Source organism: Topomyia yanbarensis, chromosome 3, assembly GCF_030247195.1.
Source record: "Topomyia yanbarensis strain Yona2022 chromosome 3, ASM3024719v1, whole genome shotgun sequence".
NCBI lineage: Eukaryota > Metazoa > Arthropoda > Insecta > Diptera > Culicidae > Topomyia > Topomyia yanbarensis.
In genome coordinates this window covers 301,296,686-301,321,348 of record NC_080672.1, presented here as the reverse complement: position 1 = coordinate 301,321,348, position 24,663 = coordinate 301,296,686, and the positions used below count along the sequence as shown (strand labels likewise).

At 39.5% G+C, this 24,663-nt stretch overlaps 1 protein-coding gene across 11 annotated transcripts in view; it reads right to left on the bottom strand.

Moving 5' to 3' along the window:
- Window positions 1–24,663, bottom strand: part of LOC131688439 (protein alan shepard) — a 592,207-nt gene that overhangs the window by 207,651 nt on the left and 359,893 nt on the right. For all 11 annotated transcript variants that reach the window (XM_058972672.1, XM_058972677.1, XM_058972668.1 and 8 more), the window contains one exon: window positions 9,313–9,549. In XM_058972672.1, the coding sequence (XP_058828655.1) occupies window positions 9,313–9,549 (237 nt within the window). The remainder of the gene's footprint in view (window positions 1–9,312; window positions 9,550–24,663) is intronic.

Sequence of the window (24,663 nt, the reverse complement as noted above, 5' to 3'; positions counted from 1 at the left end):
TTTATTACTTTTACGCCAGATAAAACTGTTTTTTTGCTCTGCTAACTTTGTATGTATTCAGAATCATGCTTTGCTCTGGATGTTTGTTACTAAGGTAACTTTCATTCAGTGAGGTTTTACATTCCGAAAAGCTGCATAACAACGGTTGAAATGCACACGTGTGAAGCTCAAACGACGTAGTTTTCTTGTGTGAAGTTATTTCTGTTCATTTGACAGGTTGCTATTAAATTAATAATAAACTCTTGGTACACTGTGGCACATAAAATATATTTACTTGCACACGGATCTACTGCATAGATTAAAACCATTATCCTTATTAATGTTGTTGGACAAAAAACAAATACTGTTAATTAACCGCAAAAATTATCGCAGTCACCACCAGAGGGTTAGGTAGTGGTTCTGATTACCGCAACCCCGTTGGAACATGTTTCAATCATTGCCCTGGTTGGGTCATACCACCATCCGATATTTACCGCATAATCGCCCACCCTTTCATTTTTCGTGATGTAAAGTTAAACTAGCTACCTTCCATAGTGTTATCGCTAAAATTACCCGGCATAATCGTAAAACAACAATCGTGTGCTGTACGTTCCGAATGATTTTCCATGGGTGCAAATTTTTACGACTAATCGTTTCAACTTTTGTGGAGTTTTTATTCCTATTCTGTTCACCTCCCCCGGGTAACATGGCTTCCAAGAAGCTCGTGTAAAATACAATGTACCTAGATTTACAGAACCGCATTTACCGCTTCGAAAATCCGTTCCACATTTGGTTATGCCATGCTGTTTAGATATCGATTACCGCAAGGTAGAATATAATAGGATTTAATCCTCGTGTCTTCTGAGAAGTCCATGTTCATGCTAAACAGACAGGAAGTGGACGGGCAGGTGCACAACGCTGAAGTTTGCTACTGCTTGCTGCTGGGGTTACTACTGCCGGAGGGAGTTCCGAAACAGGTTTTAACCTTTGAGTGTTTGGTAGACTGGAACGGGATTTCGTTTTTGGTATTAAAAATGCTAACTCCCCTATCGTGGGACCGAGTGTTATTCGCAAATCTAAAATCTAAGACCGTTGTTAATATTTGCATATTTATTTTGAACTAACAAACACTTATGGATTAAAGTAGTTATGGAATTTGCGTTTCGACTTCGTCTCGTCACAGGACCTTTTCATGCGGGACATGACGCTTGACTAGGGGTTCGCTCAAGAACACAAATTGTGCGTCCGTTTTTTTGAGCTAGCGTCAACCCGTCCTATCACTAAGTTAGTGTCGGATTCATATGAGACGAAGTCGAAACGCAAATTCCATAATTAATTTAGTTAGAGGTTTTGTGCTCTTCACGCGCAAAGACTGTTTCTAAGCAATTTTTTCCTAAATGGATAATTTTTTACCTAAATTGTTCTCTTCTAAGGAGAAATATAGCGTAGTGCACTTATCGATACAGAAACAACATGACTTTGGAATAATTAACAAACAGAAATAGATAAAATTTTATACGACTCGATTTGTACATATTTTCAGCATGAAAAATAATGTATTTTGCACTTATGAGAGATTCCATGAAAAACCAAATGAAAAGTTCAGTTTATGAATCTCCATAAATTTTCTGGCAATTGCAACATTTTGATACAAGAACAATTGTTCAAAAGAGCGTAGACGATTTTGCATGCATCACTTTAAAAAAAAAGTTCGATTACCGTATTTTATACAGTAAAACTATCTAAGAACAAATTACACGATTATGATGGAGAAAGTCGAATAACTTCAAAAAAGGATGAAATAATAGTTTTTGCTGGAGCAAAATTCCATATTCTGTAATGAGATTACAGTTTTGACTGTAAATGAGTAGGAAATTCAATAACAAGTATAATGTTATCATTAGAAATATATTTGTACTGATAAGTTGTCCATCATGTTCATTCAAAATGTTTCTTTTCTCTTCAGGTTTTGGTAAACAAAATAGAAAAAATAAAAAATGGGTTTTTTACAATTTAGATTTCTAACATAATTTTTTTAAATTAACCCTAGAACGTTGCATTGGGGTACAAATGTATCCCAACCTTCTTTGGAACCGTGTAAAAACGAGAATTCGAAATTTATCGACCTGGGACCCTAATCATAATTCAATTTAGAGTTCCTAGTAAGAGTAGGAAAAGGTGGTTTAGCCAGTTTGTTCATAGACTACGTGGAAGCAGGTGTCAAAGTTGGCGTGGGATACATTTGTATCCCAGTGCACGGTTGCCGTTAGTGTTTCGTCAGGTTTCGTGCTGTCAATGGAAATGTGACTCGTGACAATACCAGTTTAAATATAGGTTGTTTACTACGTAAGTGACAATTAGTATTATAAAATCGTTTTTAATCATTTATTCAATTAATTTAATTTAATTTTGAAACAGAAAATAAAATCGTTCTCATTTTTGCTAATTTTAATTGTTTTATTGTTTATGTTTTATAGTTTTTCAAAACAATGGTATAATTTGTGCATAGTAACTGCTGTAACAGTAAGGTTGCGTGTTACCAATGTATTACTGGTCAGAAATATTTTTTTAAATTTGAAATTCCACCCCATTTCGTGGTATTTTCCAAAGCCCGATTTTTAAACTTTCACTCTTCCAAATAATAGCAGTTTTTCAAAAATATCGCAATTCCAATTGATACCGTTTCTAGACCATTTTTTGAACTTTTAGACTCATTTGATTTTTTTTTTCAAATCGGTTGTAAATTCGCTATGTTATAGTAATTTTTGTGAAAAAAGTCAAAACAGCAAACTTTTTTTTTGTTCAAGCAAATTTATGTATCATTGATTCAATGAATTCTATACTTTCACTTACACAGCTGTTTTCGCAATTAAAAAACGAAGAAGATGATGTATTGTACTTTTCTTTTATTTGCATTTTTACCTGCGAAAATTACGATCAAACGCGTGGGTACATTTGTATCCCAGTGCAACGTTCTAGGGTGGAAAACGCAAGTGCAACGTTCTAGGGTTAATACAAATTTTTTTTCGTGCAGAAGTTTTCATTCCCTGTGACTCGTTTACAGATAGTTTTACTGTATAAAATACGGTCATCGAACAATTTTTTTTCGAAAATGCCGGATGTAAAATCTTCCAAGCCCCCTTAAAAATGCACTCAAGCCTATATTATCTCATTGACTGTGAAAAATGTTTAGTTTTCCATCCCGAACGTGTAAAGTTTCATCGAAATCACAGATGGTCGGTCACGAGTTTGAAGATTTTCGGACGGATCTCCGTGGATTTTCTCTAACTGTAGAGACACTTTCGGCACAAAACTTTCTTTTTAAAAGGTCAGCTGTGTTTTATTGATTTAAATAAATCGTAGCTCGAAACTAGTTGTTTAAAATAACATGTACATCAATGAAATTTTGCTGAAATTTTTTTTTGTATCCTGCGGGGAAAACAGATCGAAACGGTAAGTTAAACGAAAGAAATCATGTGAAAAAAATCCCCCCAGAGGCAGGATTCGAACCTGCAACCCTTGAAACTTCGGCCCAATGCACAATATGTTGAGTGGCAGCTGCGGTTGTGTGTGACTTCGCTTTAGAGACAGGCTACGATCACTGTCGCCAATGCGATAATCATGTGTTCTTTCTGGGACGTCGTAATATTCCAGGGACAGCATAAGTCTTTGTGCATTGAACCGGAGTCCCAAGGGTTGCAGGTTCGAATTCTGCCTTTGGGGGGCTTTCTTTTTTTCACATGATTGCTTTCGCTTAATTCGACATTTCGATTTGTTTTCCCCGTTGGACACTACCAAAAAGTCTTAATTAAGGTATTGGCACTTACAAACCAAAAACTGAATTATTTGTATACAACAATACATGTTTGAAAAAATAGTGCATTTCTATAGTCACTTCTCAAATTGTCAATCTATTCATCGCATTTGAATATTGACTAGGTTTTTCAAGCAAAGCTACTCTGAACAGACTTCTTATTGTTCATGTAAGCTTGAAAACACAAAACATTTAACCTAAACTGGCCTCCATAGAGCGTCATCTGCTTTGGTTGGCTAAAAATATAAAAATAATGGTTGTTTAAAAAAGATACAAAATAGTAACTTTTCCGATTGGAAAAAACACGAACAATCTGTGTCATACGACAATTTCATTGCAGGTTAATATGTTAAAATTAATCATTTAGGTCGTCCGTAGTCACTATTTTAGATAAACGAGCTAAAATCTTCTAATTTCAATGCTATGGTCATTTTTTTCGGTATTTATTTTGCAATGTCAAATACTATCAAAAATTAGTTCTTCAATCGAACTTGTAATTTCACCTAATTTGGGTGACCCGTTTGAGAAATTTTGGTTTCAATCGAATCCGTACTTCACACTAGGTATGATCGCTTTAACTCAAGCTATATATTATCAGATCATTATAGTATGGAGGTTGTGGAGTAGTATGCACCGTAAACCGGGGTGACTTTGATCATCGGGGTGACTTTGATCACTCGAAACTTTTTTCTTAGATCGCTTATTAAACCAGAATAGTCTACCGAATCATTTTAGTTTGAAATGATTTTTACTCTAAACTTATGAAATACTGGTTTGTTATACTTTTTGAGTATTTTGTTCGGTTTTTGGGTACAAAAACTACAAAAAACCGAAATTTGACTTTACTTTATTTTTACGAAGCTTCATAAAGTGTCTATTTTTTATGAAACAAATAAATCTCAGATTTGAGCAAGAGTAATAAATTACAAGCGAGATTTTATTTTCCTTTAGAGTGGGATGTACCAAAATTACTTTTAAGAGTTTATTTTTCTTAAATACAATTTTTTGTGAAACTAGTTGGCAATTATTTCAATTTTTTTTAAGCTAAAACTCGCAACTTTTTTTTATTGTTCAATATTCCAACGTGTTAAAATGGATGAAACATTTTGTAAATTGATAAAGCACTGAAATAAAACAATTTTAGCAGTTTTAAAGGTTTTCAGAATCTTTTATTCTAGTTGGACACAAATTGTACGAATTTTGGTTACTCGAATTTTACAGTACATTGAATACTTTGCATAATACCATTTAACATCTATTTAACAATGAGCATCTTTCCAGAATTAGTTTAAACAAACATTTGAATGAAAAACATTGACATCAATAACTTAATGTGGGTGAACATGCAGGTTATCAAAATCACCCCGGAATACGAAAACGGACATCAACTTGAAATCATTTTTGGAAAAATAGCTGTAAGCGGACAATTTTAGGTAAAACCATCCAATCTTGTTCTCCTTACATCAGTACATGGTTTAAAAATATTAAACTTGAAAAAAATGTGTTGCGTCTAAAAATATGCAATGATTACTTCGAAAAGTGATCAATGTCACCCCGGTTTACGGTACACGAAAACCTTAAATTTAGCATTTTTTTCCAATATAAAAAAGACCCTATAATTCAACCCCAATCGACTCACTCACACAAACACACATTGATTGGTGTATATGAAATGAATAAAACATAATGTAAATACTTCAAACATTTCTATTCCTGCTTTTTCGTTAGAAATATATGAAAATAAGAAAGAATTATTTACCCAAACAGAGCGCGACCGTATATACAATTCACGTATCTCTCGTATTTGAACGATTATTTTGCAACTCCACAGAAGTAGTCTATACAATCCGATACTGTTTGACTGAATACGTTGAACCTCAATAGTACACACCGCTTTAAACAACGGCTTCAAATTGATAACGATAATAGAACAAACTCGGGTTCAACCATTTCGACATGTTGTCGCTATTGTGCTATCTTATGACAAACGCCATTTTGGGGTAAACTGAGTTAGATATGCCACATTAGTTGTGTAAAAAATCTCTACAAAGTGACGTTTTCCGAATTTTGAATTCTGCTTGGTTACTGAAAGGTGTTAAGAAATTCTCTGATTTTTACTTTAAATTACTGATTGTTTTAAACTGGAAAATAGCAAATTTGGCAATACTGTAACCAAAATCACTATTTTTATCGATTCCCTGACTCATTTCCTTCAAAATGCATTTAACCGATTGTTTATAGCCCAAATTAAGCCAACAATTTGATTAAAAGCTTATAATTGACGCTTTATTTGTATCGAAAACTTTTCATGCACGATTATGACACGCCATGCACATTTTGTCATCAATACACACCCACGACACGTGTGAGTGCGACTTTTGTTTACATTTTTAGTAAAAACAATATAGTCAACCGATCTTCGTAATATTTGACAGAATAGATAGAAGTATCAATTGTCTTCTCTGAATTGTTTATGCCAATTATAAGTTTCAAGATGTTCAATCTCAAACTTTTAAAATTGTTTTTCTTGAAATGTGCTAAATAGCGCTTGTCATAAGATAGCACAACAGCGACGATGTACAAACTAAAAAGCAAAGAGATGCTATCCCTAGTAACAATTGAGGTTTTATGATATTATTATAGCCACTCATAAAACTTAGATTACACTTGTAGCGTGATATAAAACTTCAATTGTTACTTGGGATGTTCTGTTGGAATTTCAACTCAGCTGTAAGCTCTTATATTTTTTTGGTCTAAAATTTGCTTAGAGTCTTAAAAATCAGACCAATTTTTGACGGCGACAATAATAGATAAATGTTCAAATTTTCAATTATGTCGCAAAGCCTTTTATGTATACCTCGAGCGTACTTAAAACATCAAACTCCTTTTTCACGAAACCACTTCCTTTGAGCTGGTCGTAAATGTAACTCGAATAACTCTGGACATTTTAAAATTTTAACAGTATATTACGAATTGAATTCTCAAACGACGTACATGGCATTTCATTTTTTGAATGATTCATTTTTTTATAATAATCAATTTTGTGTCGATTTTTATAACATTTCCAGTGTTTTTTAACCAAAAAGGACGCCATTTCACGAATCCACAAAATATGGAAGAAATCCTAAGTACGTCGCTTGCTATTGTTTCAAGGAATCAAATCAAATTTTACAGGATGGCTTAAATCATATCTCGTAGATCGTTCTCTGTCTGTGAAATTAGGAAGTAACGTGTCATATAGCTTCATCAACTTGTCGGGTGTACCTCAAGGGAGCAATCTCGGACCGTTGCTTTTTTCCTTATTCTTCAACGTCTGCTATGTTATACCCCCAGGGTGCAAACTCATATATGCTGATGATCTCAAACTCTTTCTCATTGTGCGGTCAATAGAGGACTGCATCGAACTTCAGCGACATCTAGATGGTTTCTGTAACTGGTGTAATCGCAACTTGTTGGCTCTCAATGTGTCCAAATGTTCTACAATATCTTTCACGCGCAGAAAAAATCCAATTCTATAGAGCTACAACATCGCCGGCCAATTGCTAGAGAGAGTGTCAGTTATCAGAGACCTTGGTGTACTCCTGGACTCGCAACTGACATTCAGAAACCATTACTCTCACGTTATAGCACAGGGAAATAGAAACCTTGGCTTCATAATAAGAATCGCCAACAAGTTTGCTGATCCATATTGTCTGCGGGCATTGTATTTTTCACTTGTTCGGTCTGTCCTGGAAGCTTCCGCAGCCATTTGGTGTCCTTATACGAGCATTTGGACTAACAGAATTGAAGCAGTACAAGCAAGATTCCTCCGCTTTGCTCTTAGAACTTTGCCGTGGCGTAACCCAACAGAGCTACCATCATACAATGATCGCTGTCGTCTGCTCGATTTGGAAACTCTGGCAAAAAGGCGAAATACATTCAGAGCGGTATTTGTTGGGAAAATATTGACTGGTCAAATGGATGCCCTAGATATTCTCTCACAAATCAACATTGACGTACCCCCCAGAAACCTTAGATCACGTAACTTTTTAAGACTAGACTTTTTTTTTCAGCGCACCGAGTACGGTCAGAACGAAGGGCGGTGTATAATGTTTTCAATAGTGTGTATGACCATTTCGATTTTTATGTTTCTAGTGATGTTTTCAAGAATAGACTTAGGAGATTGACTTAGCTTATAAGATTATGTGAAAATATTTCTGTAATGTTATTGCAATGCTGTATACCTTGTATGTAATTTTGTTAATTTGTAATGTCAGATCATTGTAATTGTAGAAAAAACGTGCGAAAAGATTATGGGTTTTTACGCGCATTCGAGGTCTGCTTCTCAAGTGAACCTTGAAATGGGCTTTTCCCATACAACAACATTAAATTTCATGTAGACCAACATGGGTCAGATGAAAAATGAAAATAAAATAAATAAAACAACTTTAGTTTAAACTCTAGGTAAAAAATTTCGGGGATATTCCAAAAACGCGCCAGCGGGAAAAAACTACACAACCGCCATCTTGTGACAAAATAACTTGAAAAAAAAATTTGGTTTGTTTCATAGTTAGCATTATAAATCCCATTTTACAGGGTTTTGATTCATTGAGAAACTTCCTGAAATTTATCTATTTTTCATATTCTACAATGGTGTAACCCCTTATGCCTGTTGAGCGGATCTTTCAAGGTGTTCTCTAAAGCTGAAAACACTTGACTGAGATGCCCTCCACATTTGAGAACAGCCGGCTCTAGTGTTTACTAGTGTCTAAAATGAAGGGCAATACGACTATGGGTGTATTGCGTGCAGTGGAGTGTAAAAAAATGTTCTTTTCGACCCGCAACCTGCTCTGTGGAAATGCAGGAAAATAATTGACTGTTTTACATTACTTTAATTTTCAATACCATAATATCAATAATTTATCTATTGGAATCTGCTCTTAAAAGTAGGTCTGAAAATAACAGAAAATTGCCTTAAAAAAACAAAACATAAAACATATAAGCATTCAAACCTTAATCACTTTTAGTTACACATCATTTTTGTTAATTTTGCAAAGCGCACCACCATATCGAAAACAAAAACGTAGTTCTTGTTAATATAATGGCTTTTTATAACGCGAAATCTAACTACATAGGCTGAAAATGGGCAAATTCCATTTCCATTTTACATGTCAATTCTTTTATAAAACCGAAGTTAAGAACCGCTGTATTAGATAATCGGCTAGAAACTTCCAGCGTAAAACTTGGGCGGGGGTCTTTCCGCGAAAGATTCGTTCAAATAGAATCGCGTTTATACAAACTGGTTGCAGGAAACGTCGCATTACACCATTAACTATTTTTTCATTTGAGCTTTGACCAGATCTGCCATTTACTTAAATCCAAACCAGGTACCGTTAACATCTTCGTTGTTCAATATTCAACCTATACAATCAGAGACGTGCAGAACAGTGAAATCACAATGCAACATTGCGAATCCACGCTGCCAACACAACAACAGTAGGCAGACAGTATTATCTATAGCAAATCCATCGAACACTTACCGTGGTAGTGGTGTGTGGTGTGTAGGGAGCATAGGCCGGTTGCGCCGTCAGCGGGGCCGTGTACCGGTAAGCCTGCTGGGTCGGTGCGTAACCGTAGCCTGTTCCTCTGTATGGACCACCGGGGATTCCGCCGGCTGGACTAGTCATAGCGGGTCGCTGGGCACCTTTTAGTGTGTTCGGGGCAGGCGGCGGTGGTGCTCCAGGGTAGGCGCTACGAGGCGCTGCAGTCGTGCTGCCCTGTAAATATACACGAGAACGAGAAAACCGGAAATATAATGAAGGGGGTAACAATAAGTGAAAAACGAAAAATTGGAAAACAGATTAACCCAAATTTGCTGCCAGCAGGCGCGCGCGCTCCGCTAGCAGTTGACTATTTTATTGTGCACTTTTTGTCCGCTGGTGCGGAACGGTTGAGTTATTTGATTTTAATTTTAATTGTTTTCCTCTCCTACTATTTTTTGTTGGTCTACGGAGCGATACAAACTAGTGACCATGTGTAGTGGCGCGAGGTGCAAATAATTCTTTTTTTTTCTCATTTAAGCTGAGTGGAAGCAACGGAACCACCAGAAGAGCTTGGGAACCAAACCACACACAGAGGAAAAAACCGAGGCACGAAACTGAATACTGCGTTGCTTCTCTGCTCGAATTGGTAGGGAAAATGTTTTCTAAATATGTTGGATTGGTAGTGTGGTATGCCTATTTCGACACTATTCAGTACAATGTCGTACAGACTTGTTAATTACAAGAATGGGTATTGGTATTGACTGATTTACTTCATTGCTAAGAAATAGTATACAAAATGGCGTTGAAATTGTAAAATATCCGTAATTGAATGAATGAAAAATTCCGATCGGGTACCTCGTTTCCTAAGTGTGGTAGGCATTGCTCTAACGGCTTCAAGTGGCTAGATTGACTCTAGTGGTAGGGTAAATATGAGCAGTGAGCAATGGTGACAATAAACTTGATTCCGCAAAAAAAAAAGCATTAAGCAGTGGAATTGCAAACTGCGAAATCTGTACATGTATCAGAAGCACAAAATTTTATTAGATTCGGAAGCCCGCCTGTTGATGAAGTACGTGGTCTGCCATTAATCTCAATCTTCATCCACGTACAGTGTAGACAATTTCGTTTGACATTAGATTACGCAACGGATGTTGTGCTGTGACATTTTGGAATTCAGCACAATTTTTTACATGTTCCTGTAAACCTTCAATTCACACACGATGCGGCCGATAAGTTTCTATTATTTTACGAAAAGATTTTATAAGCGTTTTAATAATTGCCCATTACATAGACATTTCAATAACATCAATGTAAAGGTAATAAACGGTGGAATGACCCTCTTTAAAATACTTACATGTATGTGCACCACATTACCAATTAGTACGTGTCAATTTCGGCTCCAATCGTATGTGGGCTAATTCGATCGATGTCGATGATTGTATTAGTGCCCTTTCAAACCAGCAGGAGTTCTAGCCAGTGTCGTCTTTAGACCACTTGGGGCCCCTGGGCACCATTGAATTGAGGTGCCCCTATAGCTTAGCAGATGTAAGCTTCACACTACAAAGCTACTTTATTTCAGTTTCGGGGAAAATATAGGCGTAGCCCCTTTTTGAGTGCAGCTATTCTTTTGTTTTCATCCGTGGTTCAGTTGAACTATCATTGAATTTTCAGAGTTCTCTTTTTTGGTTCTAAAACTCGATTATCTGTGTTTTGCGCTGGACCGATCTAATCGAAATAAAAGTACCTGTGTCAAAGATTTGTTTGACTATTATATTTATTATATTTGACTTATTTACGGGACATTATCCTGCTAAGTATCATCTGAAAAAAATTGGCAAAAGTCAAGATGACATTTGTCGATTCTGTAACTACGAGCCCGAGAGCTCGGAACATATTCTCTGCCATTGTGCAGTACTATTTCTTCGAAGGGAGCGATACTTCGGAAGGCATCTTATGACGCCTCACGAGATATGGCATACCTGTCACAAACGGATCCTCAGCTACATTAATAATGGCAGCCCTAAGTTTGCGCCGCTAAAACAACAAAAATAATCCATAAAAAATTGAAAAACGATCCATAAAAAAGTTGTCCATGTTCCATAAAACAAAACTGAAAATCCATAAAACAGTGTGAATGATCCATAAAAAGGAGTGATTTGATCCAAAGATTATGTAAAATTGAACCATAAAATGGTCGCAAAAGAGCACTAAAATAGTAATAAAAGAGCAATTAAAATCAACCAATGCCCCATAAAAATATTGGAAATGTTCCATAAAATGATACATTTTGCGCCATAAATTAACTGACATTGATCCATAGAATATTAACAATGTATATTAAAATACGTCGATATGTTCCATAATATCGACAAAAATGTTCCACGGTATTACAAAATGGAGCAATAAAATGTCAGAAAAAGTTCCATAAATTTGATGAAAATGTTTGCTAAATAATTTTTCTTGGTCCATAGAAGATGAAAAAATGAACATTAGAAATGATTCATATATCGAACGTTAAATTATGGTTCATGGATATTTACAAAAATTAAATTTAATGAATTCATGTGAAATTGTTGCTATTCGAACTAATAATAAAGTTTATTACATTTGGTTGTAATGTCAAACTACAACAAACAATGCATACATTATAGTTAAACTTCAGCTTCCGTATCCCACTAGTCAGCTAACTGACCTTAGCTAACCTGAAATCATTATGGCAACTCTTTAAACGTCAGGGTATTTATGATATAAGAGCGCTGGGAGTTATTAGACCACTGATACAGGCTGGCATGAGTCGCAAATACTATCTGAATAACTATCTGAATAACTATCTGAAGTCAGTCTCTACGCATCGCTCGATCGAGATAGAAGTGTTTTGTTTTCGGTCTGTTGGAAAAAGAACAGTGCAGTAATCCGCGTTCAAGGTTATTTTTCCATTCTCTGCCTCTTCGAGGTTTGGACTTTTATTCTTTTGTGCGTGTGTTAACCGTTAGGCCACATTCCTCAACCTTTTGTTCGTAAAGCGAGGATTGAACAATAACCAGCTATTTAAGCTGGACTGGTGCGTCGTGGGAAACGAGTATACAGATAAGTGAAATCTACCTTTTTGATACATTTACGGCTTTTTCCCGTCTGCGCGGGTGCTGACCCCGTGCATTGACGGTGTCGATGGCTTCCTCCCCGGATGGCCAAATGGAGATCGAGTCGACTCCTAAGGCTCTCCCCCGACCCAAACAATATCCAGAGCTCTCGACCGGTCCCTTTGTGGTCTTCTTTCGGCCCAAAACAAAATCGCTGAATCTATTACAGATTTCAAAAGACCTGACGGAACGGTTCTCGGCTGTGACCGAAATAAAAAAGGTCCGCTCAGACAGGCTGAGGGTCGTGCTGACTAACTCAAAGCAGGCAAACGATATTGCTTGCTGCGAGCACTTTACGAAGGACTATCACGTGTATATTCCAGCTGTAAAAGTACAGTCTGAAGGCGTTGTCACCGATGACAGTTTGACATGCGAGGATCTGCTGCAGTACGGGGTTGGCCGTTTTAGAGACCGCATACTTCAGCCAGTGAAAATACTCGAGTGCAAGCGTTTGCACTCAGTAGTAGTTGCGGGGGATGGTTCAAAAACGTACCCCCAATCAAACTCTTATCGGTTGACCTTCGCTGGTACCGCTTTGCCAAATTACGTCCTCTTGCACAAGGTTCGTCTGCCTGTGCGTCTGTTTGTGCCACGGGTCATGAATTGCACAAAGTGTAAACAATTGGGGCACACAGCCACCCATTGTAGCAATAAGGCCCGCTGTGGAAAATGCGGGGAGAATCATCTAGATGATTCGTGCAGTAAGAATGCTGAGAAGTGTCCTTACTGTGCAGAGAATCTGCATGATATCTCGGCATGTCCCGCGTACAAACTACGCGGGGATAAACTAAAACGTTCCCTTGCGGGACGATCCGAACGTTCTTTCGCAGAAATGCTAAAGAAAGCTACACCACCAACCTCAACAAACATCTATGCTCACTTGCCTCCTAACGAGGGCGAGGCTGATGACCCACAAGAGGGAACATCTACTAGGGCGCCTAGAAGTTATAGGAAGAGGAGGAACATTTCCTCTCCTAAAGTTCGTTGTAAAGGCCAGAAGGTATCCCTTGACGGGACTCCGAAAGTCACATCTATTGGAAGTGTTGCAACCAAACCGAAGCAATTAGCTCCTGGTCTCGGAGGATTAAACTCAGAGAAGGAGTTCCCAGCACTTCCCGGAACATCAAAAATCCCAAGTGTTCCTCTGTTTCAGTTCGAGAATAATCGCGGCACTGGAATTATCAAACTCTCGGACATTGTGGACTGGATAATAAAAACTTTCAATATAACTGATCCAATTAAAAGTCTTATGTTAGCTTTTCTCCCTACAGTAAGAACATTTTTGAAGCAGTTGACTGCTAAATGGCCCCTCCTTTCAGCGATTGTATCCTTCGATGGCTAACTCATCGAACGAGGTCACGGATTTGATCACTGTTCTACAGTGGAATTGCAGAAGTATCATCCCGAAAATCGATTCCTTCAAAATTTTAATAAATAATTTGAGTTGCGATGCATTTGCATTATGTGAAACTTGGTTAACTTCCGACATAGATCTCAACTTCCACGACTTTAATATTATTCGCCTGGATCGAGACACCCCCTATGGAGGAGTGCTTTTGGGGATCAAAAAGCGCTATTCCTTCTACAGAATTAGCCTTCCCTCGATAACAGGTATTGAAGTTGTCGCTTGTCAAGTAACAACCAAAGGCAAAGATCTTTGCATAGCTTCCATATATATTCCCCCCAACACCGCGATTGGGCATCGCCGGCTACATGACATCATAGAATCCCTGCCTGCACCGCGACTAGTTTTAGGCGACTTTAACTCTCACGGTACGGAATGGGGTTGCCTTTTTGATGATAACCGTTCCTCTTTAATTCACAATATTTGCGACAACTTCAACATGACAATTCTAAACACGGGTGAAATGACACGGATTCCTCCCCCACCTGCGCGCTCAAGCGCATTAGATTTATCCCTTTGCTCGACCTCGCTAAAGTTAGAATGCGCGTGGAAGGTAATCCCTGATCCCCACGGTAGCGACCATCTGCCGATCGTAGTCTCAATCAATAACGGCTCAAGGCCATTGGAAACAATCAATATTTCGTATGACCTCACACGAAATATCGATTGGAAGAGCTATGCTGCCGCGATATCCGACAACATCGAATCTACTCAAGAACTTCCTCCGGAGGAAGAGTACAGCTTTTTGGCTGGCTTGATTCTCGACAGCGCGAATCAAGCTCAGACTAAGCCAGTACCCGGCGCGAACATACAAAAACGTTCTCCCAATCCCTGGTGGGACAAAGAGTGCTCAGACGTGTACGCAGAGAAGGCCGCCGCGTTTAAGACCTTCCGGGACGACGGGTTACCCGCTAGTTTTCGACAGTACGCGACGTTAGACAAGCGAATGAAGAGTTTGATGAAAGCAAAAAAACGCGGTTATTGGCGCCGGTTCGTCGACGGATTAACGAGAGAAACATCGATGAGCACTCTTTGGGGAACAGCCCGACGTATGCGAAATCGAAACAGTACTAATGAGAGCGTGGAATATTCAAACCGTTGGATATTCGATTTCGCCAAGAAGGTTTGTCCGGATTCCGCCCCGGCACAGAAAATCTACCGCGCCGCGTCCCGTCACGATAACGCGAACGAAACACCTTTTTCGATGGTGGAGTTCTCACTTGCTCTCTTGTCGTGTAACAATAAAGCTCCAGGGCCAGATAGAATCAAATTCAACTTGTTGAAGAATCTGCCAGACTCTGCCAAGAGACGCTTGTTGAACTTATTTAATAAGTTTCTTGAGGCTAACATTGTCCCACACGATTGGAGGCAAGTGAAGGTCATCGCCATCCAAAAACCAGGAAAACCAGCCTCCGACCACAATTCGTATCGACCGATCGCAATGCTATCTTGTATCCGGAAGTTGTTCGAGAAAATGATCCTATCCCGCCTCGACAATTGGGTCGAAGCAAATGGCTTACTGTCAGATACACAGTTTGGCTTTCGCAAAGGCAAAGGGACGAACGATTGTCTTGCGTTGCTCTCAACCGAAATTCAAATGGCCTATGCTAGTAAAGAGCAGATGGCATCAGTGTTCCTAGATATAAAGGGGGCTTTTGATTCAGTTTCTATCAACATTCTTTCAGAGAAGCTGCACCAGCATGGTCTTTCAGCGACTTTAAACAACTTTTTACTAAACTTGTTGTCGGAAAAGCACATGCATTTTTCGCATGGTGACTTATCGACATCACGATTTAGCTACATGGGCCTTCCCCAGGGCTCATGTCTAAGCCCCCTGTTATACAATTTCTACGTCAACGACATTGATGAATGTCTTGACAATTCCTGCACGTTAAGACAACTTGCAGACGATGGCGTGGTGTCTGTTACGGGACCCAAAGCTGTCGATCTACAAGGACCATTACAGAATACCTTGGACAATTTGTCTGCTTGGGCTATTAAGCTGGGTATCGAATTCTCCACGGAGAAAACTGAGCTAGTTGTATTTTCTAGGAAGCGTGAACCAGCACAACTACAGCTTCTATTAATGGGTCAAACTATAGCTCAGGTCTTCACAGTAAAATATCTAGGGGTCTGGTTCGACTCGAAAGGTACTTGGGGATGCCATATTCGGTATTTGAAACAGAAATGCCAACAAAGGATCAACTTTCTTCGTACAATAACCGGAACATGGTGGGGTGCCCACCCAGGAGACCTAATTAGGTTGTATCAAACAACGATACTGTCGGTACTGGAATACGGATGCTTCTGCTTTCGATCCGCCGCGAACATACATTTCATCAAACTCGAAAGAATTCAGTATCGTTGTTTGCGTATCGCCTTAGGGTGCATGCAGTCGACCCATACGATGAGTCTCGAAGTGCTGTCGGGCGTTCTCCCGCTGAAAAATCGATTTTGGGAACTCTCATATCGATTGCTCATTCGATGCGATATCTTGAACCCGTTGGTGATTGAAAATTTCGAAAGGCTTGTTGAGCTCAATTCTCAGACCCGTTTTATGTCCCTGTACTTTGACTACATGGCGCAAAATATTAATCCTTCTTCTTACAATCCCAACCGTGTGCATTTCATAAATACTTCTGAATCTACTGTTTTCTTCGACACATCCATGAAAGACGAGATTAGTGGAATTCCGGACCACATACGCCCACAAGTGGTTCCAAATATTTTTTATAATAAATTCCGAGAAGTCGACTGTTCTAAGATGTTTTATACTGACGGATCAAACCTCGAAGGGTCCACTGGCTTCGGTATTTTCAATCAAAAGTTCACCGCCTCCTACAAACTCAGTGACCCTGCTTCAGTTTACGCCGCAGAACTAGCTGCTATTCAGTATACCCTTGGAGTCATTGACACATTACCCGCAGACCATTACTTCATCGTCTCGGATAGTCTGAGTTCTATTGACGCTATTCGCTCGATGAAACATGGAAAGCATTCCTCGTATTTTTTGGGGAAAATACGGGAGCTACTGAGTGCTTTATCTGACAAATCTTTCCAGATTACCTTAGTGTGGGTCCCTTCTCATTGCTCCATTCCGGGCAATGAGAAGGCGGACTCCTTAGCTAAGGTGGGTGCCATTGAAGGTGACGTTTTTGAAAGACCAATTTGCTTCCACGAATTTTTCACTATTACTCATCAGAGAACCCTCGAAAGTTGGCAAACCTCGTGGAGCAATGGGGAGCTAGGAAGGTGGCTACATTCGATAGTCCCTAAGGTATCGACGAAACCTTGGTTCAAGGGGATGGATGTGGGTCGTGACTTCATTCGTGTGATGTCTCGACTCATGGCGAACCATTACACGCTGGATGCACATCTCCGACGTATTGGGCTCGTGGAGAGTGGTATCTGCGCTTGTGGCGACGGTTATCACGATATAGAGCACATAGTCTGGGCGTGCACCGAGAACAGTTTCGCCAGGTCTCGGCTTATGGACACCCTCCGGGCCCGAGGAAGACCACCCAACGTCCCGGTTCGAGATGTGTTGGCAAGCCGCGATGTCCTCTATATGTCCCTTATATACACCTTCATAAAAACCATCAATATCCAACTTTAACTGCCCCTTTTTCCTTATCATTCTCAGAAACGCTCTCTTCCACCTGTACCATACACCCACGATGGTTTGATGCGACTCCAAGGCGACACAAAACATCCCTGTCAAATGAGCCAACAAACACGGGACCTAAAGCACGAACATCACACGCACAACTCGAAATGTAGCCGATCAACATCTGAGCCGCACTACGAAATCGTCTGGAGAAACCCCTGCCATCTTAAGAACGACCACCCGGCGTCCCAGTACATGATTCTTCCTGATGAAGGCCACCCTGATTCTGTAATCCATCCGTTGATCTCCCGAAGTCTGAAACTGAAATAATGTTCTCCCCCTGCCATGTTTGTCCACCCTACTTCCCCTGACTCTTATACACAGAAGTAACACCCCTTCCCCCCCCCCCCCCCCTCCAAATATCTTCATGATGCATTTAGCTCTTCTTGCCTTTTCTAGTTTTAACTATTATATTATATGATCTCGTTGAAAATGCCCAACTCTACTACCACATAAAATAACTCTAATTAATGTCTCCGAATCTTTACAAAATTTAATCACGCCCTCTAATTATTTCTACTTTTAAGATAGTCGTATAAATTTTCCCCCTTAGTTAAACATTATTTGCTCCAATAATCTCATTGCTAAAAATGTCAAACCATATTGCCATAAAAACTAAATGACCCCCTAATCTTACGAAAATTATATTACCCCCTTGTGTATATGTATAGCTAATCAATATGTAATCCCCTAGTTTTAAGTAATTTAAAATGTAAAACAAAACAAAATTGGCACCTTTAAGCTAACGCAAACCTGCCTTATCAAATAAACGAATTGGAAAAAAAAAAAAAAACTATCTGAAGTGAAAACGGACACTTTATACACGAACACTGACTAATGTGGCTACGCCACATCGCTTTCTAGTGCACTGTCCGACTTCGCTGCCGCTCAGTCGGCTTTTAACTAGCTATAGCCCCTATGTTTAAGTAAACCGGGCAAACGAGAGGACTACAGGTTTGCTTGCAATTCCAGCTACGGGTTAATCAATGCCTCGTCCAACGGATCTTCAGCGGCTTTGTGCCGCTTCGGATCCTTTGCCTCGGATATGCGGCCAAGCCGCATCACACTAGCTCCCAGTATAAGCTCACTTGTTAAAGCACTGTCACTGTTATGAGAATTATTAAGCACAACTTATTTTTTCAGTTTACCATAAAATTTCGCATGAATTCATTAAGTTTATTTTTTCTAGTGCATAAGCACATATTAATGGATGGTTTTACATTTTCTTTTCTTATGGATCGTTTTGTAAATATCCATGAACCATAATTTAATGTTCGATATATGAATCATTTCTAATGTTCATTTTTTCATCTTCTATGGACCAAGAAAAATTATTTAGCAAACATTTTCATCAAATTTATGGAACTTTTTCTGGCATTTTATTGCTCCATTTTGTAATACCGTGGAACATTTTTGTCGATATTATGGAACATATCGACGTATTTTAATATACATTGTTAATATTCTATGGATCAATGTCAGTTAATTTATGGCGCAAAATGTATCATTTTATGGAACATTTCCAATATTTTTATGGGGCATTGGTTGATTTTAATTGCTCTTTTATTACTATTTTAGTGCTCTTTTGCGACCATTTTATGGTTCAATTTTACATAATCTATGGATCAAATCACCCTTTTTTATGGATCATTCACACTGTTTTATGGATTTTCAGTTTTGTTTTATGGAACATGGACCACAATTGCCCTGACATTAGATGGGAACACCCCAGTTTCAAAAAGAATTCCTCTTCGATAACAGATGGTCAAATCCCTTTCCTTGGCTTTCCCATATATCCAATCTATGATTTAATAGCTGGAATTTGACCTTCACAGATTTGAACCAATTTTGGAGCAAATATTCATCCAAGGCCAATATATCCGCCCCCTTCGTCAATGGGAGTGTCCCCCGTTTTGACAAATTGCTGAAACCCTCGATTTTCTTTTAATTATATCTCCGGTTCTATCTACTCTAAAATTAAACTGCAAGATGTTTAAGGAGGAAATTTTTTAAGGAGGCTAGAAAAAATATTTGTTTTTAGTGACAGTGCTGCCATTTTTCCAGTTAAAGGTCATTTTTCTGGCAAAATGAATATTTTAATTTTGAAAATTCTACTTTTATCGTGTTCCTCAGACATTTTTACATAAACACCGACCCTGAGAGGCACAACAAAAAGTAGTTTTTCATCTTTTCTCGTGTACTTCACGATAAAGTATGTGCGAACTCAGTATACTAGAGTTGGATTTATGCCGTTGTGAGTTTGTGATTTTATATGAGAAATTGGGGTTTGTTCGTTTCTAAACGGTGTATCTCAGCATAGACTGAAATTATATTGAGATTATTAGTGTTTTTAATGTAAAAATATCTGAGGAATACGATGCATTTATAATTTTGAAATCTGTAATATACGTATTTTGAACTTTTATTTGTTTACTTGCAAAATCGCATAGTTGGCAGCACTGCCGCTAAAAACTAATATTTTTTCAAGACTCCTTGAACAATTTTCTGCAGTTTGATTTTAGAGAAAATAGAACCGGAGGTATAATAGAAAGAAAACCAAGGGTTTTACCAATTTGTCAAAACGGGTTTTGCTACCATGGCCCGAAGAGTGGTTCAACTGGCACAAAATTTTGGATATATTGGCTGTGCTATTTCTCGCGTGGGACTGATAAGAATTATAGTTGTGATGTGCATCGAAGATATTTGCGTTCTTGAGGAAAAGCAACAGAACTTCTTCTTGCGTCGATTCGTTCAATTGGGTATCTCTATAGACGTGGGTCTGCTATAGAAGCAAATCAACAAATTCGTGGTAGTTGGTCAGGAGGTAATCAGCGGTGAGCCTGGTGTTGCAGAAGTAGCATTCTTGTAGATAATCTCCGGAAACCGTATGCAGGTGAGTGATTCTGGTGTGCCCGACTCACAGCCTGGTGAGCGCCTTCTGCTCGGTTTAGTTTTGGTGGTCCGTCCATTTGTCAATAGATCCTTTAATTTTCTGGAGATAGCCGGTAGAATATCTCCAATGGTTAGTGGAATGTTGAACAATACTTTAGTGGGGGGAGGAGCTAAACAATGTCCTCTTTCGGTACCTTCTCGGTAAGGAATATGGGCGAAGTTATGCCGAGAGACAAGTCAATTGGCGTCCAGATGTCCCCGCATTCCGCTGTGCCCTGAAACCCAACAGATGGTGGTCAGCGGGTCATAGGCTGCTTCGATGTCTTGAAGAACTGGGTGTCGTGATTCCCCTGTTAGAAGTGCTGATAGTACTGATAACGAGTCTATAAGTATCACTGTCGGCAGGTTATCTCGCCTTCTGCGTATAGCCAGAGGAATTGCAACCGCCTCAGCCGAAAAAACGGAGTAGCTGCGCGGTAGACGAAATGAGAGGCCGGCTCCAGTGCCTCTCCTATCCCTACACCCTGGTAGGTTTTAGATCCACCCTAACTGCTCTGGAGGACTGATAACCAGGATTGGGCCGCGTACACGGTTTGGATGCTGCAGAGGGCAGTATTACTTTTGTGCCTCGGGTGTCGGGAGCAGATTCCGACTCTTTCCGGGTTGTCACAGTCCCGTTTAAGTTGCCGAAAGTGCGTAAGAAGAGCGAGCTCCCTGTCAACACTTACAGTTACAGTTTCACCGAGTATTTTGACTTGTACTAATCAGCCAGTTGCTACGTAATTATATGGACAGCAGTAGGCGGTGACGTATTTGCTGGTGGAGATCTGGAAACCTACCGAAGATGCCATTTTCCATTGGCGTTTACGGCCACTTGCAACTTGATCTTATTGCGGCGCGTGGGGTCACCACCGACGACTAGTCTGATATCATTAGCATGAATGAAGATGAAAATGTGCAATACAGGCTGTAAGCCAACGAAAAATAAGGTCACAACGAGTACAGATCCCTGCGCGAACTCGTTTTCTTCACAAAAGACGTCGGATTAGTTGCCACCGATGCCAGCACGAAATCTTCAGTTGAATATATAGCGTTGTATAAATTGCCCAAGATTGCCTCGGATTTCCAACTGTTGAATTCATCCAAGAACCCCTTGGCGCCAAACGGTATTATAGGCCTTAACCAAGTCAAGAACGGCGATGTCTGTGTACATTCCATCAGCGACGGCCTACCCGACTATTTCCCGGAATGGCCAGAGCTAAGCGCCAAGTTTAAGGCTAGTACGGTAAGAAATTTGATTATGGGCCAGGCAGGATTTTAATTAAAAACCTGTTTTAATCCACCTATAGGTGCAATTGTGCCTTTCTCATTTCTCCAAACTATGATTTAATAGCTGGTTCGTACAATATAACATTATGGAAATGTCTTTCATTCTTATTACACTTGGTAAGTATATATAAGAGCACGAATTTGCATTCATCGCGGTATCGGTTTGAATCGGAGTTTTCTATGTGATCGCACTCCACAACTCGTAACTCCGGAGCTGGAAGTCGGATGGAGATGGATTTTAATATCAGTTTCCGGGGACGCAACACTTTTCATTTGAGACTAAGTTGATCAAATTGGTCAAGCCATTTTCGAGAAACTAATATAACCGTTATTCTGAATTTGGATGCTTCCGGATCCGTCGATGGTGGCCAGTGTGGCCAAAGAGATTTTGAATGACTGTTGGTGACCTAGATCTACAAATTCAACAATTGTGTTTACATTTTGGAAAAAAATCACCTTTTTACATTCATCGCAGAATTCATTAGAATCGGGATTTGCTGCGTGATCGTACGTATCACCCTGTAATTCAGGAACCAGAACTCGGATCCACACAAAATTCAACAGCAGCTGAAGGACCTTTCATTTAAAATTAAGTTTGTTAAAATCGGTTCAGAAAATTCCGAGAAACCGATGTAGACAAATCAACAAATTTTATTTGGTAACCATACTCTTCAACTCGTAATCCGAAACAAGATGTCGGTTGAAAATGAAATTTAATAGCAACCTATGGGAATATTATACCTTTCATTTGAATCTTAGTTTGTAAAAATCGGTTCAGCCATCTCCGAGAAACCGATGTGGACATTTTGTTAGCAAATCCGCACATGCACACACATACATACATACATGCATACATACATACATACATACATACGTACATACATACATACATACACACTTACATACACACAGATATTTTGCGATCTCGGCGAACTGAGTCGAATGTTACATGAGACTCGGCCCTCCGGGCCTCGGTTAGAAAGTCGGTTTTTGGAGCAATTGCATAACCTTTCTATATGAGAAAGGCAAAAGAATAATATTTATTTAGCTTAATCAGCATGATTTCAATGTTATCTTCATGTGATTATATTTTGAAATGTTGGTGGAATGGGTTTGAAAGTGGAGGAAATTGGGGGTTAGTAGAGTGGGAGTGGAGGATGCGTCAGAAGTCCTTCCTCTTATTTCGGTATACGGGGTGGATGAAGGAAATGCGGGCGTGAGGGTGGTCTAAGGGGAGAGAAGTGATGAAGGAGGGAGGTGTAAGGGCAAGGCGGGGGGGGGGAGGGGCGGCTACGCAATACTCAACTGCATATTTTGCCTTCCATTTGAGACTTGGTTTGAGAAAATCGGTTCAGTGATCACCGAAGAACCGATGTGACATTAATTGTGGAATATGCCCGGAATTCCGGACTTCCGGAATCGTCGATAGTGGACAATATATTCAAAGAATGTTTGATTGGCAATCAGTGATCTAGATCTGCGATTAGAAGTAATTTGGTGACCATTTCAATAGTTTTTAGCCTCTGAGGTATTACGATTGTACCGATTTATATGGGAAATTCCAGTGTATCCTTACTAACACCCCTGTAACTCCGGAAGCAAGAGTTAGAACCGAATGAAATTCAGCAGCAGTCAATGGCATTACTGTATCTTTCATTTGAAATCAAGTTTGTAAAAATCGGTAGAGAATTCGTTGTGGAATGGGTGTGATATTAGCTTAGGAACTTGGCGGGTTCCCCGGGGGCGTCATGAACCGTCATAGGTGGCCAATGTGGTCAAAGCTGCTTTGATTGATCATTAGTGATCCAGACCCGCAAACTAGAGTAATGTTACATCAATTTTAATATGTTTTACATCATTTGAACATCATGGTGGTACCAGTTTATATGGGAATTTGCTGTGTGACCGCACTCTTCAACCCGTAACTCCGGAACCGGAAGTCGGATCAACTAAAAATTCAATAGCAGCTTATGGGAGCGTTATACCTTTCATATGAAACTAAGTTTGCGAAAATCGGTTCAGCCATCTCTGAGAAAATTGTGTGAGTTTAAATGACACACACACACATACACACACACACATACACACACACATACATACACACACACAGACATTTGCCGATCTCGACGAACTGAATCGAATGGTGTATGACACTCGGCCCTCCGGGCCTCGGTTAAAAAGTCGATTTTTCCAGTGATTGCATAGCCTTTCTTTATATGAGAAAGGCAAAAAGGGGGCCCATTTGCTACATGACTTTTCCGGTACACGGCAACAGATTTACGCGTCTTGATTCCTTTTTGGGAAATGGTATAATGAGGGCGGTACTCCAGGACTCTGAGAGGGACCCGCCCTCCCAGATACTGTTGCAATTGACCAGCAGTGCAGTTTTGCCCACTAGAGGCAGATATTTTAAGAGAGTGAATCCGATATTATCGATATTATACCAGTGGCTTTTCCTTTCTCTTGGTTCAGTGCCGTCGTGAGTTCCTTTCCCGTGAGTCAACTGGTTCGGTGTCGTTGTCGAGTGGAAAAACGATTGCAGATAGTTTTGCTTGTTATTTCCTCCTGAGGAAGACTGGCGAAAAATATGTATTGGCCGATAGAGAGGGGAAGTAACGGCTTAACTCATTGGCAATCTTGATGGCAAGCGAGTATCCGAAGTATCTTTTTTTCGCGGTTAATGCGTTGGCTTTTCCAGAAATCCGTAAGTTAGTATGGATGCCATCAAGAAAATCATTACAGCTGGCTGCTTTGGCATCGGTGAAGGCTTTTCTGACTATGGTACGAAGTTGGTAGTAGTTGCTAACTAGTACTTCCAAAGAGAGGGTGATCAATTGATGTCACTTCTTCGAGGAACATACGGTTTTGCCGCTTGTGTAATGAGGTCGCTGATTTCTTTTGGAGAAGAGCGTATC